Below are 12,284 nucleotides of genomic sequence, written 5' to 3' on the forward strand. Positions count from 1 at the left end.
AACATGTAGTTTGGGAAGCAAGCTTCTTACCACACAGCCACACCTGTACCTATGCCTAATACACATTAAATCTTTATACATACATACACAAAGCTGTATATACAGTTTATGTAGGCAAATATATTATGAGAAATGGAAACTGTACTTACTTGGTACAACTAATGATGCACTCCATATAGTTTCACCAGTTTCACTAACAGCACGGCAAGTATATGTAGCAGTGTCAGAAAAATGGAGATCTGCAAAAGATAAAAACAGAAGTTCAATTACATGCTGGTTCAACAGAGGAATCTGTTGTGTGAAGTCTTCTAGAAAATCTCTCTTCAATCATACGTTAACATTTTAGAAAGAAGAATTATTCTAGTAGATTCAATAATGTAGCCTTAGATGCACAGGCTGAATACACCTTCAGCTTTACATACCTCCCAAAAATAGAAAAATATGTTCATGACTAGAACATGTTTCATCACAGGCCAAGTCTATCTGAGATGAACTGGGGCTCAGCAACAATAATGAGCGGAAAATCAATATCATACTACTACTACTACTACTACTACTACTACTACTACTACTACTACTACTACTACTACTACTGATGTTGATGATGATGATGACGATCTCAAATTTTTGCAGTAAGCCAGTAATTTCAGGGAGGAGATAAGTCAATTACATTGAGTCCCAGTGTTCAAATGGTACTTCTTTTATTGACCCCGAGAGAATGAAAAGCAAAGTTGACCTCAACAGAATTTGAACTTAAAATGTAAAGACTAATGAAATGCTGCTAAGCATTTTGTCCAGCATGCTAATGATTCTGCCAACTGACTGCCTTAATAATAATAATTATAAAAATGATAAAAATGGGAGCTGAGAAGTATATTAAGCAACTCCCTGGTAACTCCAATCTTCATGAACTACAAAAGATAACTTTGATGGGTACAGCCTATATACTATGGAAAGCTCTCTCCATCTAAAATGGAATAAATGTGGGGATGATTTTAGCACGCATAGCAAAACAAAAGTGCCCTTGCTACTCTTGGCCTCCAGAGGATGTCTGGTACTAAGGCAGCTGAATTAAAGTTATAATGAAAGGAAACCATAAAGGGGTAAGTTGATTGCATTGACTTCAGTGCTTGACCGGTACTTATTTTATCAACCTGAAAAGGATGAAAGGCAAGACCAACCTCAGCAGAATTTGAACTCAGTGGAATTTGAATGTAAAGATAGACAAAATGCCACTAAACATTCTACCTAGAGTGCTAAAGATTCTACCAGGCCATTGCCTCACTATAATAATAATAATAATAATAATAATAATGTTTTGATTTGGTATAAAAGATGGGCTACAGCAAATATTGTACTCAATACCACAGGTTTGCTTGTCAGTTGTTTGACTTTAACCAGTTGAGCATGTCCCTTAGTGGCTGACAATATGTGCATCTCTGATCATGAGCAGAAGTAGTTGGTGAGCATTATAACTATGTGTTGAGAGGAATTCTTTTGGAAACATGGGTGTTTTGTTCATCATCCTTAAACAAATATTATTCAGGGACCTTTTGAGTGGGATGGGCTACTCGACCTGATGAAAATTCTAACTGGACCTGCAAAGTCATGTACAGTTTATCTTGAAATGAGATCAGCATGTTCCACACATATAGCTGTGATGCATGTGCCTGGTGTACCCTTATCAGACAGGTAGTCAGATGGGTATATTGGACTTTGTATACTTGCACCCCAGAGTCACTTTGATGGAATGTGCTGCTCTCTCATTCAATAATAATAATATAGAAATTATCTCTAATTTAAATTGAAGGCCAGCAATGTTTGACGGCAGGGGTTAGTCAATATCATCAACTTCAGTACAAAATTAGTATTTTATTTTATTGACTCAAGGAACATGAATGACAAAATTAAACTCAGCAAAATGTCTAGAAGAAATACTGCAAAGCATTTTGCCTAATGCCCAGTGTTTCTACCACTCCACCATATTTGTGTCTACCAAGATGTATTTTGGTGAACCAATAATAATTCTTTTTATATTGTCTCTTTGTGGTCTGCTGAAAGACTTAATTAAACCCCTTTAAACTAACTCCAGATTGTTAGTCTATCATTAGATGAGACTTAAAACAAACATAGCCTTATTTTCAATATAGTAAGAACAACTTTATCTTCTATATAATTGTGTTAAGACTTGCTAGAAATGAAACAACAGCCTTTTCTTCCATAACACTGTGTAACACAGCTTTTGTCCCTGGGTAGCAACTGTTATTTCCTATTTGCTTACCCCTAGAAAGTATGAAAAATGGCTAAAGCTCCCCACTACTCCTGCTCATGATCAGAGATGCATATATTGTCAGCCACTAACAGTAGAGCTCAAGTGGTTATGGTCAAGCAACTGACAAGCAAATCTGTGGTATTGAGCAGAATATATTTGCTATAATGACATTTCTGCTTCAGTGCTGAATCTGTCTGTTTTGAAACATTGATGTTCAGGGCACAGAAGTAAAGTTTGAAGAGAATAGTAGTCATTTCCTTTGATTTCTAGATAGAAGCAAATAGGAAATAACACTTACTGACCAAAGACAAAAAAAAAGTCTTAAAATTTTGTTACATTGTGCCTCTTATTAAAAGAATACAAATAATGCTGTCCTAGTTATAATGCATTTGATAGAAACTAAGGCAGAATTGTTATCTACTCACAGGTGTGCTGGACTATGACAGCTGGAGCTAAACAAAATAATAACAAGTACCAAACAAGACTAGGATCAATCAGTTCAATCACATATGATCTGTATTCACACTGCAATTTTCTGAGGTAAGTTGAAAACCAAGATAATATTTAGAAAAATTAAATATTTTTAACACACCATACCAGTGCACATGTATTGATTTGCAATAAATCCAATGTGTGTGTCTATCTCTGTTCTAAAGCAATATTAGTACTAATTTTTCTTTAAGTATAATACAATTTTTAAAAAGTAGCTGATATGTTACAACGCTTTTAGTACCTTATGTAATTTTACCAATCCACTGGTACTTTATTGGTCCCCTGCCACCAATGCATGAAAGACAATGCTGATTTTGGCAGGATTTGAACTCAAAGCACAAAGAACCCAAACAAATATTGCTAAGCATTTTATCTGATTCTCTAATAACTCAGTAAATTGCCTGTCATCCTATGCAACTTTAACACCCAATAAACAGATAATCTGTAACACCTAAAAAAAACCCCAATCATTTGTAACTCATGCATAAGTATATCATCATCATTGTCATTTAACATCCATTTCCCAAACTGGCATGGGTTGGATGGCTTGACAGGAGCTGACCAAATTCCCTAGTCTATTTTGGTTTTGTTTTACAGCTGAATACCCTTCCTAACACCAACCACTTTAGAGTGTATTGGATGCTTTTTAAGTGGCACCAGCACCAGTGCATTTATGTGGCACCAGCACCAGTGATTTTTTACGTGGCACCAGCACGTTTTTAACATGGAACATTGTAGAGGACAGAACATCTTGAGTACAAATATATGTAAAATAATAATGAACAAAAGAAAAAGTAGCATGTTTTTTTAAAGATTAGGATGAAACTATTTCACTCTTACCTGATATTTTTAGAGATCCAGTTCCAAGTAACATGAGTCTTGGATTGTTCATCTGCAAAGGACGACCATTACGGAGCCATTGTATTGTAGGCATCGGATCGCCGTGTGCCTGACAAGGCAATACAGCATCCGTCTTTGCCTGCAATGTCTGATTTTGCGGGCCCATGTTAATAATAGGAGGTGGACGCATATCATCATCGGGGATTTCAGGATCAAGTTCTGCAATCAAACATTGTAAAAGATTATTATCAAAAAAAGAGAACAGTGAAAATGGAGGCAGAATTCATAATATTACAGACTAAAAATAAACTGGTTATACTTGGAAAATTAATTTCCAGGTGTAGAGTAGTTTCATTCACAGTGAATTTACACTTACACCACAATGACTGAAATTTGTAATTGCACCTAACATGGGCACAAAGCCTGGATTTTGGGAGCAGACGGTTAATCTTTAAAGTGACCCAAGTACTTTATTTTACTGACCCTAAAGGGAGTTGAACACAGAACATAAAGAACAGTAAATAAATTCTGCAGGGTATTTTATCGGATACTTAACAATTCTTCCATTTCACTAATGATGATGATGATAATAATAAATAATAATAATAATAATGATAATAATAATAATAATAATACACCAGGTGACATGTAACATGAAAAATGCTAAAATATTGCTACAAAAATTACCCAATGATATCAGAGAGAAAAAAAAAGGAAAAACAAAGGAAGCCATAAAAACAATTGTGAAATGTTGGAACAAAACTGATTATGTAATACTCATAAAAATTTATATCTGTTTGTCACACATTATAAATGTTTACAATATCCAACATTTTCACAGCATGTGTAAACATGATCACCAGAATTACAACTCCTATCAACAACAGAGTGCCTCCACCTTCCACCAGCAAACTCAAGAAATGAAAAATAATAATAGCTGTATCATTCAGCCCATAGATAATAATTGGAAAGTGCATACTTTGAACATATTACACAGAAAGTACCAAGAATTATGTATACAAAACTCTCCAACACCAGAAATAAGTGAAGCAGTTCTCTACGAAAATAATGACAAAGTTCCTTACAAAAATGATGACAATTTAAATATAGGGCCAAATGTTACTCCTCATCATCATCGTTTAACGTCCACTTTCCATGCTAGCATGGGTTGGACGATTTGACTGGCGAAACCAGATGGCTACACCAGGCTCCAATCTGATTTGGCAGAGTTTCTACAGCTGGATGCCCTTTCTAACGCCAACCACTCTTTCAAATAAAACTGAAAAAAGGAATATAGATAGACACAAGAAGAATATGTTTCTATTCCTATATGTTTATTTGCCAGTGGTTAGCCACCATCAAAGCAAAAATACAATAGTATATTCCATTCAAGTTTGGAAGTAAAATAACCCAGATCTGAATAAATTGCTGAACTCCAACAAAGTACCTAGCTTAAGAAAATACATTCTCAGAATGAAAAAATATCAGAAATTGAAAGCACATTTATAAGAAAGAATACATTACAAACATGCATTTAATCATCACAGAATACCTATCAAAGATATAAGTACTGAGAATGTAAAATATGAAGATAGAACTAACATGAGCAGCACAAAACAATGCAAAGAACAAAACATGGCAAACCCATACCTTAGGACTGCACAAAAATGACCCAAAAGTACTAAATCAGAACCACACAAATGATAATATAAATGAAAAGGAATATGAAGTAGATCTAAAAATTGGAAATTCTGAAGGAGGAAATCATGATTATCATACTCTCGGACTGAGTGTAATTCAAAAATTAAAAGCAGTTCAACTCCACTGCAAAATAATTCTACAAAGAACTTGAAAAAATAAAAGAGAAGTCAATGCAACACCAACAGCAAGAGGAGAATTTTGGGAAGGAGTATGGGCTATGAAGGAATCGCCCTGGAAAATATTCAACAAAACAAAACACAGCACTTAACCCAGGTACTGCAAACAATAAACAAATGGAAGGCACCAAGATATGACAAGGTCACCAATTTATGGTTAAAATATTTAACAGAAACACAAATAATATTGGCAGAGAAATCTAATGAGGTACTGACAGAACCAGAGACATCTGAATGGCTCATAAAAGGAAATGCCATCTTAATCCCCAAATCTACAGAAACCACAAACCCATGAAACTACAGATTCATAACATGTTTCTCAACAACTTATGAAGCCTTAACTACAATAATAGCTGTGTGTGTGTGTGAGAGAGAGACAGTGAGTGAGAGTGTGTGTGTGTGTGTGTGTGTGTGTGTGTGTGTGTGTGTGAGAGAGACAGTGAGTGAGTGTGTGTATGTGTGTGTGTGCACAAGCACACACAGATATCTGGAAGAACCTATTTCCAGAAGAACAGAAGAATGCTGCAAAGGCTCATTTGGTTCTGAACATCAATTATTGATCAATAAAGCCATAACTGAAAACTGCCAAAGGGAAAAGAAAAGTCTGAACAGAGCATTTTGACAGTATTTACCAGACATAGAAACAATAACCACGAGTAAGGTAACAAGCCTAGAAATGACAAGCAGTTCTGAAGTTACAGACAAAAAAAAAGGGGGGGGGGAATTATAAAAACTAAACCCATACCCAATTAGAAGAGAAACATTCTTAGGAAACTCCCTCTCTCCACTATTTTTCTATCTAGCATTAATACCTTTAATTGACATGTTAAACAGAACAGAATATAAATACAACTTCTATAGCAAAACAATCAACATCTCTTGTATCTGGAAAGTCTCAAGTTATATACTGCAAATGATAAACAAATGGAAACACAACTACAGATAGTACAAAGAAATCAAAGTGAGACTTGCCATAGAAAAATGTATCAAAGCAACCTTGAAAAGAGGAAAACCAATTAAGATATATTTGAACTCAAAATGCAAAAAGACAGAAGAAATACTGCAAGGCATTTTTCCTGATGCTCTAATGATTCAGTCAGCTTGCAGCAATAATTTCTAACTTCCTTGCAAAGCCACACATTTTGTATGAGATTAACCTCAACTACATTACAACCATAAATATCTCCTAGATTATAAGGCTAATATGGTTTCATGGTTATATTCAGTAGAAGAGCGATAAATATACCAGGATAGGATACAACTAATCACAGGTAATATTCTAATATCCCATAATGATCAGGTTCCTATTCTTATCAGTTTAGTGAACTGAAGTATTGAACAGGAGTGAAGTGAGAAGCTGAGTCATACAGTTTTAATTTCTGAAAAAAAATCTCTATCACACGTATTTCAGAATAAGTACAATGGAAACCTATTGTAAAGACATCAACAAGATATTTTGAAGTATGTTCTAGAAAACAACAATATTAGGCTTAGTAAATACTGCCAGATCATCCTCTGAAAATAATTCTTAAACTGAATTATTTACATACATATTTTTCAAGAATCTGACACATAGGTGCAACCATGGCTGTGTGATAAGGAGCTTGTTTCCCAACTACACAGTTTTTGGATCAGTCCCACTGTGTGGCCCCTTGAGCAAGTGTCTTCTACTATATCCTTGGGCTAACCAAAACGTTGTGAGTGGATTTGGTAGATGAAAACTGAAAGAAGCCTGTCATATATATATATATATATATATATATATATATATATATATATATATATATGTGAGTGTGTGCCATTGTGTATGTATTTGTTCCCCACCATCGCTTGATCACTGGTATTGGTGTAAGTCCCTGTAACTTAGTGGTCCAGCAAAAGAGACCAATAAAATAACTACTAGGCTTTTAAAAATAAGTTCCAGGGCCAATTTGTATGACTAAAAAACCATCAAGATGGTGCCCCAGCATGGCTACAGTGAAATGATTGAAACAAGTAAAAATTAAAAGAGAGACAAAAGATATGTTAGCATAGGAGTTAAAACTTGAATTCCTATTTAGACATAAAGAAATGTATAATTCTTATTACTTAAAAGATTGTTTATTAGTAGTGACATGAAAATTTACATAGTTTCTGATGTCATGCTAGTTAATTAATACCTTATTAGATAAGGCAAATAAAAATCTTAAAAACTGAATAATTATTCACTAAAACTGAAAAATAAGGCAAAGTTTTAAACTTTTTTTTAGAAAGTAGATTGACCGAAACAAGAAGAATTTATAAACCACTTTGCTTTAGGTAGATTTAAAATCAAACTAAATTTGAATATTTATAGGATTCTAAGTTCAAATTACAAGTCTTTTGAAATGTTTTAATTATACAATTTCCTGTTAGTTATACACTGATAATTACTTTTGAATTTTTAAAATTGTTCTTTAGAATAGCAATTTTTTCTCATTTAAACTTCATTAACATTCCAATTACTATGAGTTAAACAATTTCACTTTTCAAATTGAAAAATTATTGCTCAGATTACTCAGATTCAATTCTTGATTATGATAACAACCAAGTTTAAGGTTGGAGATTGGGTTTTAAGCTCAATGTCTCAACACCTGCCACATAATGATTTAACACTTCATACAACATTTGTAATGTAATTCCAAATCTGTTCATGGATTAATGCAACGTTTTATATATATCCCTTCATTGTCACTTAAACCTTGAATCCTCTCAACAGCATGTCATGTTATATACTAAGTGCACTCAATCACCTCATTCACCTACATCTTATTCATCAGCAGTATGTCCATTACACCACACACACACACACACATACATGTGGACATCCTTTATATTTGTGAAAACTGAGTGCAAATACTGCTCTGTTAACTTCATTGTTCCACGAAGAAGAATTCTTAACACTGCAATTCTTCTCCTAGGATAACTAAATGAAAATAGAATATGTGTATGAATACAACACAGACACATGTATCATATGTGTGTTTTTGTGTGTTTGTGTATGTGTAAGATGTCTGCCAAAAGACTTGTAAGAGGCTAGTGAGATTACAGGGATGCAGTCAAAGTAGGATTCTTTTAATAGCCAATGATAGCTTTCCACAGACATGAATGGACAGCCATCACATATGAATACATGTACACACACACACACATGTGTATACTGATAGATGCATAAAATTTTGTACTTGCCTCGAACTGTAATGTGAACTTTCTTATCTTTGCTGCCAGCTGCATTATATGCATGACATGTATACTCGCCAGCATCTTCAAAACGCACTTGTCGAATATGTAATGTTCCATTTACATCCACTGAAAATCGGCCTAAATCTCGATTTGGAAACATAAGATCCTATAAAAGAAGAGAAGGAGAGAAAACTATTAGTCATATGTTGAGATTTGTATTACAAATTTTCTGCTATGATTAAATTTAATTATTTTATTTCAATCAGAAAATTGCAGAAAGAGAATAAAACCTTGATGTCAAAGGTTGGTGACAAAAACTAAAATTGGCTGCAGGGCATCACAGAACCTTTGTGGTTCTAACTAAAACAAGAAAACACCACCAGCAAAATAATATCAAAAATAACAGTAACATTGGGTAACACATTTAAAAAATTTTCTTTTGTCTTTGGCCAATAAGTGTTATTTCCTATTTGTTTCTAATCTAGAAATCAAAGGAAACAACTATTCCCTTCAAACTTTGCTTTTGTGACACTGACATCAATGTTTCAAAACCGAACTATTTTCCATTACATTTCACACAGATTCAGCACTGAGTTGCTGAAGTAGAAATATCATTATAGCAAATATTCAACTCAGTACCACAGATTTGCTTGTCAGTTGTTTGACCTTAACCAATTGAGCTTGACTCTTAGTGGCTGACAATATGTGCATCTCTGGTCATGAGCAGGATCAGTGGGGGAGCATCTGAGCCATGTGTTGAGAGGGATTCTTTGAGGTTTGAATAAATGTCACAAAAGCAAAGTTTGAAGGAAATATTAGCCATTTTTCATACTTTCTAGAGGTAAGCAGATACGAAATAACAGTTGCTACCCTAGGACAAAAATCGTGTTACACAGTATAATTTAACCAAACAAATAATGCAAAACCAAAAACTATTGAATAAGAGAGAGTATAAGAGTGAAGCAACAACAGAGACCATCATCAGTGAAGGATGAGGAGTAGTGATTATGAACACCTTTGATGATCCTCCCAAACTGATAAAATCAAGGCAGTTGACATTCATTTTGAACTCCTATAAATCTTAATTTTTGATGCTCGTAAAAAAGATGTAGGTCAAGAAGATTGTTACCAAGAAAATATTTCACCATACAGTATTCAGATTACTTTGTTAAATACATTCATTAATTCACAATGTTTGAATTAATCCTACATTATCTCATAGCTTCAAGATTTCAAAGATGTGATTATGTGTTTTCAGAGCAACATTGTGGGGTAGGTACCAGAGGTCAGTTACAGCCAGTTTGGACATGAAGCAGATAGTGTATTTGGGCCAGATATGGCCGGTTTAAATGCTAAAGGGTTAATATAGTGTTTGAGCATTGAAGTACTGTGAGGACCATGGGTGGCAGTAAGGCTTTGAAAGTAAGCAGCTAGCTAGTTTAGAGGGGCCACTGTATAGCAGAAGTAGTGTGATCTAGTGACTGTAGCATATTAATGAGTGAATCTTTGTCAATCAGTCAAAATAAAAGATTGGACATAGACAGCTCCTCTTTGACCAAAAGTGTGCCTGATCAGGGATGAACCAGGGCTAAAACAAGCTTTATATCAATTGTAGCACCAAGAACCTGAAGCAAGATAAAATAAAGAAAACATGAAGAAAAAAAACAACTTCCAAAAACAAAAATATGCAAGAGGGGGGGGGGTTATCAGGTGACTGCTCCCACCCCATCCACCTAGTTATGGCATTTTCACAACACTCCTCCACACACATTCTGATCATCAATCAGTAACTAATGATTTCTCCAGTTAAAACAATTTATAGTTTATTGATATGAAGTAATATAAATGAATATTTTTGAGGATAATATTACTGACAAAGATGACATGGAGGAAGAAGGGAATGAAGATTATGACAGTGATGGTGATGATGATGGTGGTGATGATAAATGATGGTTCTAATAATGGTGGAAGGGGAGGAACATGATATAAAAGACATAAAATTGTTTTATGATCTCCTGGAATCTAGGTGAAATAAAAACATCAGATATGCATTGCTCTAAGCAGAAACTGCAGGAGTTACTTGAAGACTAAATCAAACTTTGCCTGCAGAAGTTGTTGGTTGAGGCTGACAATGAAATGAATTGAATGTGGGTATGATATACCACAAATTTTCTTGTTGCTTAGCTCTGTGTTGATCTTGATCAAATAGAGCCTTGATAAGATGAGAAGTGTTTCAGCCATGACCATCCCATTTATTTTTCCAGAACACTCTACCCTGGACTATATAATCCAAACAATGATAGAATGTGATGTAATAGAGATTTAGCTGCTATTTCTTGGAGGCTGTGCAACCATAGTTTCCCCTTGTTAGTGCAATGTGCATTAGTTATTATATATTTCTTTATTGCACATAAGGGGCTAAAGATAGAGGGAACAAACAAGGACAGACAAAGGGATTGAGTTGATTACATTGAACCCCCACCCTCCAGTGCGTAACTGGTACTTATTTAATCGCCCCCGAAAGGATGAAAGGCAAAGTCGACCTCAGCGAATTTGAACTCAGAACATAAAGACAGATGAAATACTGCTAAGCATTTCGCTCGACATGCTAACAATTCTGCCAGCTCACCTGCCGTCATTAGTTGTTATTCATTTCTACTCAAGGCACAAGACCTGAAATTTGGGGGGAGGGGGCCACTCAATTAGATCGGCTCCAGTACGCAACTGGTACATAATTTATCAACCCCGAAAGGATAAAAGGCAAAGTCGACCTTGGTGGAATTTGAACTCAGAACATAAAGACAGACGAAATACCACAAAGCATTTCGCCTGGTGTGCTAACGTTTCTGCCAGCTCACCACCCTCATAAGTTATTACTGAAGGAGAAATGTGTAAGGGTGACCAGAGGAGAATGAATGGCAATAAATATTTTGAAAGAGAGAGTGAGGGTGTATGCTTGTGATTCAGTTAAATATTTAAGTACAGATCTGAGTATTTTTATGCATTTTGGTTTTATACACGGTTAGATTGTATAATTCTACAAGGTTAAATGATGGTACGTGGCCTAGTGATTAGGTTGTTGCATTCATGATGGCTAGATTGTGGGTTCAATTCACAGACCAAATGATGTGTTATGTTCATGAGCAAAACACTTCATTTCAGATTGCTTCAGTCCATCTTCAATGAGTGCGATTTGTTGGCCTGCTCACCTTGCCAGCAGGGTGTTGTTATTTGATGGCTAAAATGATGCAAAGCACATTATGATCAGTGATGTGTAACAACATCTGATAGGTTGGTCAGTCACATGATCATGTGACATGGTTAGATATCATTTGTTTGTATTTACATACATGCATATAAATATATATATATATATATATAGGTACAATATAAGTGAATGATTAGAACGTTCACTTTGCAACAACAAAGTTCTGGTTTCAATCCCACTGCATGGCATTTTGGGAAAATGTCATATTCTACAACATTGGGTCAACACATATTTAGTGAGTGCAACTGGAAATTGAATAAAAGCCTGAAGGGCAGATTGTGCCTCTTAATTCAAAGAGTACAGCCTTGTCATACACTGTGTCTAATTAATTTTG

At 34.9% G+C, this 12,284-nt stretch overlaps 1 protein-coding gene across 36 annotated transcripts in view; it reads right to left on the reverse strand.

Annotated features, from left to right (window-relative positions):
- Positions 1-12,284, reverse strand: part of LOC106876215 (roundabout homolog 2) — a 1,018,579-nt gene that overhangs the window by 266,794 nt on the left and 739,501 nt on the right. For all 36 annotated transcript variants that reach the window (XM_089352294.1, XM_089352292.1, XM_089352320.1 and 33 more), the window contains exons 8-10: positions 8,689-8,848; positions 3,605-3,823; positions 150-239 (exon numbers count right to left, since the gene is read on the reverse strand). In XM_089352294.1, the coding sequence (XP_089208420.1) occupies positions 150-239; positions 3,605-3,823; positions 8,689-8,848 (469 nt within the window). The remainder of the gene's footprint in view (positions 1-149; positions 240-3,604; positions 3,824-8,688; positions 8,849-12,284) is intronic.

Source organism: Octopus bimaculoides, chromosome 5 (genome assembly GCF_046866305.1).
Source record: "Octopus bimaculoides isolate indiv1 chromosome 5, ASM4686630v1, whole genome shotgun sequence".
NCBI lineage: Eukaryota > Metazoa > Mollusca > Cephalopoda > Octopoda > Octopodidae > Octopus > Octopus bimaculoides.